Source organism: Equus caballus, chromosome 10, assembly GCF_041296265.1.
Source record: "Equus caballus isolate H_3958 breed thoroughbred chromosome 10, TB-T2T, whole genome shotgun sequence".
NCBI lineage: Eukaryota > Metazoa > Chordata > Mammalia > Perissodactyla > Equidae > Equus > Equus caballus.
This window is the reverse complement of record NC_091693.1, coordinates 24,601,955-24,608,532: the sequence shown is the minus strand read 5'-3', so window position 1 is coordinate 24,608,532 and position 6,578 is coordinate 24,601,955. Positions and strand designations below refer to the sequence as shown.

At 44.1% G+C, this 6,578-nt stretch overlaps 1 protein-coding gene across 1 annotated transcript; it reads right to left on the bottom strand.

The window, feature by feature from the left end:
* Positions 1 to 1,679: 1,679 nt before the first annotated feature.
* LOC138915668 (putative killer cell immunoglobulin-like receptor-like protein KIR3DX1) lies at positions 1,680 to 4,165 on the bottom strand. Its single transcript, XM_070222792.1, is given in 4 exon segments — positions 1,680 to 2,029; positions 2,861 to 3,139; positions 3,952 to 3,987; positions 4,132 to 4,165. Coding segments are annotated over 4 exon segments (699 nt in total).
* Positions 4,166 to 6,578: the final 2,413 nt, after the last annotated feature.

Below are 6,578 nucleotides of genomic sequence, written 5' to 3'. Positions count from 1 at the left end.
GCAAGGTCTAGCCTCTCCTTTTCCTTGTTCTGTCCTGACTCCCTTTTCAATCTGCCTGAATACATAAGACCCCAAGGAGGACCTCAAACAAGATATGGAGAAGGATTTTGTAGGGATCCTCTCTGCCTCCATCCATGAGAGAAGCTAGGGCATCCTAGAGTGTTACATGCATTCATTTTTTTTTGTGTGTGTGAGGAGGATTGGCCCTAAGCTAACATCTGTTGCCAATCTTCCTCTATTTTATGTGGAATGGCGCCATAGTGTGGCTTGATGAGTGATGCTAGGTCAGTGCCTGGGATCCTAACCTGCAAACCCTGGGCTGCTGAAGCAGAGTGCACCATCTTAACCACTACTCCACTGGGCTGGCCCCAATGTGTTCACTTTTTTTTTTTTTTAAAGATTTTACTTTCCCTTCTTCTCCCCAAAACACCCTGGTACACAGTTGTATATTTTCAGTTGTGCATCCTTCTAGTTGTGGCATGTGGGATGCTGCCTCAGCATAGCCTGATGAGTGGTGCCATGTCTGCGCCCAGGATCTGAACAGCCGAAACCCTGGGCTGCTGAAGTGCAGCGCGGGAACTTAACCACTCAGCCACAGGGCTGGCCCCAGCGTACACTTTTTATGACACCACTTCTCAGTCTTTGTCTCTCTCTCCAGAATCCCTGGCCTCCCCCATCATCATATTCTATTACTTTCAGATATGGCTTTAGGCTGTAGTCTGTACCACAGTAACAGCATCTGCGAGTGGGAGGGGGAGTCAGAGAAAAGGTTTCTTGTACAGACCTGGTAGAAAAAGTGACCTTAACTTTAGAGCATACACCTTACTCAATTATCTTTGGGCATGAATGGAAGATCTTTTTTCATCGTAGTGAATCACCCCTGCCTCTCTTCCCATGGCTCTCTGCTTCTCTATTTTGTCTTTGTGCCTCTGACCCAGTGAGTCAGTGTGTGTGTGTCCTTCTGGCCTCTGCACTGCCTCGATCCTCTTACATCCTGCCTGTGCCTTCATGGTGCACTTGTCCTTAAAGCTGTAGGAGATGTGGGGTCCTCCTGCAACATGGACATAAGTAGTCATGTTGGAAATGCTCAGAAAACATGATGCTTGGCAGGAACTAAGAGAGTGTGGGTCTCACTATTTCCAAATTCCTTGCAGCAGAATGTGCCCAAATCTCCATAGGAACTGCAAGAACCTCACAGGCTGATACTGGCCAGTGTGTCCCTGTGTCCCAAGGTGTTGGAAGGGACCACTGAGTGGTGATGGTTGGAAGTGATCTCTTCTCTGTCTTTGTGCAAAAGGACGTGTTAAACCACATTGCTGATCAGTGTACTTATATCTGCTCAGATCTTTCACCCGTCTGGCTGCAGGGCTATCTGGTGTGTCGTTCTCATGGCAGAGGGAGGGGCTGTGGAGTTAAAGTAGGAACCAGCTCTGAACTGTCCCTTCGTGCTTGAGCTGGAGACACCCTTCATCTCTGTGCTGGGGAGTCCCTCTGCATTCTACTTTCATATTCTTTCTCTTTCGTTTGTCACAGACTATGTTTTTTCCTTAGCTTATAGGAAGTACTGTATTCTTCTCTTTACTCTTCTATGTTCTTTCTCTCTCTCCTGAGTTTGTCAGTACCTCTATATGTCTGTCTTTCTCCCCTTGAGTACATTGTACTCAATCCCACGTCACCCTCTAAGACTTCAGGGCACAAAGAGAACACGGGCTGTGCCAGGCATACTCACTTGTAATTGCCATGTCCAGAGGATCACTGGGCACTGACCACTCATTGGGGGAGTGACTGACAGAGCCGTAGCATTTGTAGGTCCCTGTATGGGCAGATGTCATAGGGCCCATGGAGAAATGAGCTTGGGTGTGCCTGTCAGGAAGCTCCTCTACAAATTGCTGAGAATGCTTTGTGTCCCCCTCCTTGAGAAGGATAAAAGTGTCATACACTAGTTCTGAGTGACAGTGCAGGGTCACAGTCCCTCCTGCACGCACAAGGGAGCCTGGGTGGGCCGAGATGGAGGGCTTTGTAAACACGCCTGGGAAGAGCGAGCGTGTGAGTTTCCAGGTGCACCCTCTTCCCACTTCTCCTGATATTTTCAGAGTCATTTCTACTTCCCTCAAGCCCAAACCTGTCTCAGTTCCTTCCTATGCCTTTCTTACTGCATTTGCTCTGAGCCTCATTCTCCATCCTCTGGCTCATGACTCTTATAGCCTGGATCTCACTGTCTCACCTCCATGTGCTCTTCTATCTCTTTTGGCAAAGGACCCCTAACCTCCTCTGCATTGGTTCTAAGCTCTGTGACATTTAGATCCACTCTCACTCTATTTCCCCCCTGATCTATCTTGTGGTGGGGTGGGGGTGACCCTACAGGATGCATTACCAGGTCCCTTTCAGAGTCCTTACAACTCCTAGAACAAAGGGGATGGCTGTTTGCAGATTGGAGAAGGAGGAGGAGATGGAAGGGGATATTTCCCAGTCTGTGCCCAACCTGTGCCTTTGGAGACCTCTTCTGAGGGGACTGTGTCTTACCTGAGGCTCCTGCTCCCGCAAGACAGGGCTACAACTTCCCTAGTGGGATGCTGATGCTGGGATCAGGTGACATCACTCCTCCCTGGGTCTGCCCTACTGGCAGGCGGTAGAAGCACTCAGTTCTTGCTAATCCCTAGGTTGGCTTTCATGCTTATTGGCTCCTCCTTCTTCACCTGGGCACCCCATTCCCTATGTTAAACACCCAGTCTTTGCATTGTCAGAGCAGGTTCTCCTTCCGTGGTGAGGTCATGACTAGGGATCCTGTGATAACTCTTGGGCTACAACTCATAACTGAGTTGGACCTTCTGCACACTGAGCTGGGCTGCACTTCTCCTACCTGTGACTATGATCCTTAGGGGGTCGCTGTGTGACCACACAGGTCTGTGGTTGTAAAATCCAGAACATCAGTAGGACCCAGCATGTGCTGTGGTCACAGGGCTCATGGTGAAGTTGTTCTTGAAAAAACCTCCCTGGAGCTCAGTGACATGAGTCACTCCTATTTTGAATATTTTGAATATGACAAATGGAAGATGGAAATGACACTGAAGAGTCACATTCCCTCCTAGGGGAACCACAGGGCTCGGCCAGGCTGACAGGGAGGGCTTGTCCTGTCCACCTGGGAGAGAAGGAGGCACAGCCTTAGAGAGGAAAATGGGGAGCCTCCCCCTCCCCTCACTGCCCTCAGGGGGCTTTTCCTCCATTACATTCTTCCAAGGCTTCCCCTCCAAACTGGAATTCCTGATGCCCAGGGAGACCTGGTGGAGGGCCAGGAAAACAGCCTACCCCACATGAACATGACAGGTGATCCCAGAACAAGATTTTTTATTAGAGTGTTGATAAAATGTTGACTAAGGTTCCCTTAAAACACAATTTTCTATAACAACAAAATTATACATGGGGGAGTGGAATGAGTTCTACTTGAAAAATGAGGTGAAATAAGAACCTTGATCTCTTGTTAACTTCTACATCAGAGTGCATCGTGGTGTCCAGGTGGCCCTGCCTGCTGATCAGTCCCTTACCCTGAGGTAGGTTTAATGGGAGGCCCTGTAGATCCTGTTGTCAAGGGCAGGTTGGAGGAAGCATGAGCCACCTGGTCTTAGAAAGGTTCTGCAGGGTCCAGCATTTCCTTTCCCCTCTCATTATAGAGATGATGCCATCTGCCCTAGGTCACAGCTTCAGAATTTCACAGCCTCCTTCACAAGATAGAGAATTGGACTGAGCCTGGGAAGAGTGTCTAGGAAGAGTCTTCAGGATAAAATAAGAACCTAGAATCCACAGGGTATGTTGCACTCCTTGTATTTCCAGAAGTCTCACCACAGGTCCCCAGTGTCATCCTCATTAGTTCCAATTCCTCTGCTTCCCCCACAGCTCTGGGTAAAACACATTGTGTTTGGTCCACACAGTAATGACAGAACAGGGAGGACTCACCCATGTATGTCAGGATCTTCTGGCTCAGACAGAATCCTGGAAGGAAACCACATCAGAGATGATTCATCCCCTGTGGATCCCTGGCTCCCATGCACCACCATCCATGGAACCTGGTCATATTCCATGGAGAAGTCCAGATTTCCACCATGAGCTTCTCCTCCCTTCCCTTATAGGACTCACCAAGACCCAGGAGACTGAGGAATTTGGGGGACATGGTGCCGCTTCTGTCAGACAAGAGGCAGGAGCTGAGCAAAGCTGACAAGTTCACAGGATGTGCTGGGCAGGGTCCCCACACCACAGTTTGTACAGTCCACAAGGTGCCTGTCACACAGGAAGGTGACCAGCTTCTTCTCACCCTAAGGATGGTGTTGAGGATCTGAATTGAGTCACATCACTGAGCATGCCCTATGTCTAAGTATCATAGTTAGTTCCCCTAAACTTACAATCATGTAAAGATTTTAGCATCTCTTGCTGGATTTTGTAAGTCATAGCTATTATTCAATTTTAATGAGCAATATTCCCTTCTCAACCTAATATATAAATATTAACATTATTAAACTCTTTGCAGAAGGAATATCCAATGTGTTTCCCACCAATAATTTTTAGGGTTCATAACAGTTTAAGTTCAAAAGATGGTAAACTGGAAATTTTGTTTCTTTTACCCTCAGTCTTATTAGGGTATAATTGACAAATAGGAAATGTGTATATTTAAAGTGTAATCTGGACTTTTTAAAAAAATTGTTTTATTGAGGTCATGTTGTCTTAGAACATTGTGTTAATTTTCAAGTGTGCATTATTATATTTCGGTTTCTGTGTAGACTGCATCATGTTCACCACCAATAGCCTAGTGTTTATCCATCACCATACCTATGTGCCCCTTTACTCCTCTCACCATCTCTCCACCCCCTTCCCCTCTGGTAACCACTAATCTGTTCTCCTTATTAGGTGTTTGTTTGTTTATCTTCTACATACGAGTGAAATCATATGGTATTTGTCTTTCTCTGACTTATTTCGCTTAGCATAATATCCTCAGCGTCCCTTCATATTGTCACAAATGGCACGATTTTGTCTTTTTTTTTATGGCTGGGTAGCATTCCGTTGTGTATATATATCACATCTTCTTTATCCATTCATCCTTTGATGGGAACTTAGGTTGCTTCCACATCTTGGCTGTTGTAAATATTGTGCGATGAACATAGGATTGCATAAAACTTTTTGAACTATTTATTTCATGTTCTTTGGATAAACCCTCAGTAGTGGATCGCTGGATCACATGGTATTTCTATTTTTAATTTTTTGAGAAGTCTCCACACTTTTTTCCATAGTGGCTGCACCAGTTTGCACTCCCACCAGCTGTGCGTGAGTGTTCCCTTTTCTCCACACCCTCTCCAATACATGTTACTTCTTGTCTTGTTAATTATAGCCATTCTGATGGATGTGAGGTGATATCTCGTAGTTTCAATTTGCATTTCCCTAATAATTAGTGATATTGAACATCTTTTCATGTGCAGTTTTCACATTCACCTTGGCCATCTGTGTATCTTCTTTGGAGAAATCTCTGTTTCAATCTTTTGCCTACTTTTTAATTGGGTTGTTAGTTTTTTTTTTGTTGTTGAGATGTATGAGTTCTTTGTATATCTTGGATATCAACCCCTTATCTGATATATGGTTTACAAACATCTCCCAACTGTTAGGTTGTCTTTTCATTTTGTTGATAGTTTCCTTTGCTGTACAGAAGCTTTTTAGTTTGATGTAATCCCATTTGTTTATTTTTTTCTATTGTTTCCCTTGCCCTGTCAGACGTGGTACTTGAAATATGTTACTAAGACAGACGTTGAAGAGAGTACTGCCTATGATTTCTTATAAAAGTTCCAGGTCTTGCATTCAAGTCTTTAATCCATTTTGAGTTAATTTTTGTGTATGGTGTAAGATAGTGGATAGTGGTCTACTTTCATTCTTTTGCATGTTGCTGCCCAGTTTTCCCAACACCGTTTATTGAAGACTTGGAGACTTTCATTTCTCTGTTGTATGTTCTTGTCTCTCTTGTTGAAAATTAGCTGTCCCTGTGGGTTTATTTCTGGGCTCTCAATTCTGTTCCATTGATCTGTGTGTCTGTTTTTGTGCCAGTACCATGATGTTTTGGTTACTATAGCTTTTTAGTATATTTTGAAATCAGGGAGTGTGATACCTCCAGCTTTGTTCTTTTTTCTCAGGATTGCTTTGGCTATTTGGTTTTTTTTTTGTCCCATATAAATTTTATGATTCTTTGTTCTATTTCTGTGAAAAATGTTGTTGGAACTTTGATAAGGATTGCATTGAATCTGTAGATTGCTTTAGGAAGTGTGGACATTTTAACTATGTTAATTCTTCCAATCCAAGAGAATCAATATATTTCTATTTCTTGGCATCTTCTTCAATTTCTTTCAAAAATATTTTATAGTTTTCAGTGTACAGACCTCTCACCTCTTTGGTTAAGTTTATTCCTAGATATTTTATTCTTTTTGTTGCAGTTGTAAATGAGATTGTATTCCTAATTTCTCTTTCTGCTACTTCCTTGTTAGTGTATAGAAGCACAACTGATTTTTGTGTGTTAATTTTGTACCCTGAAACTTGACTGTATTTATTTA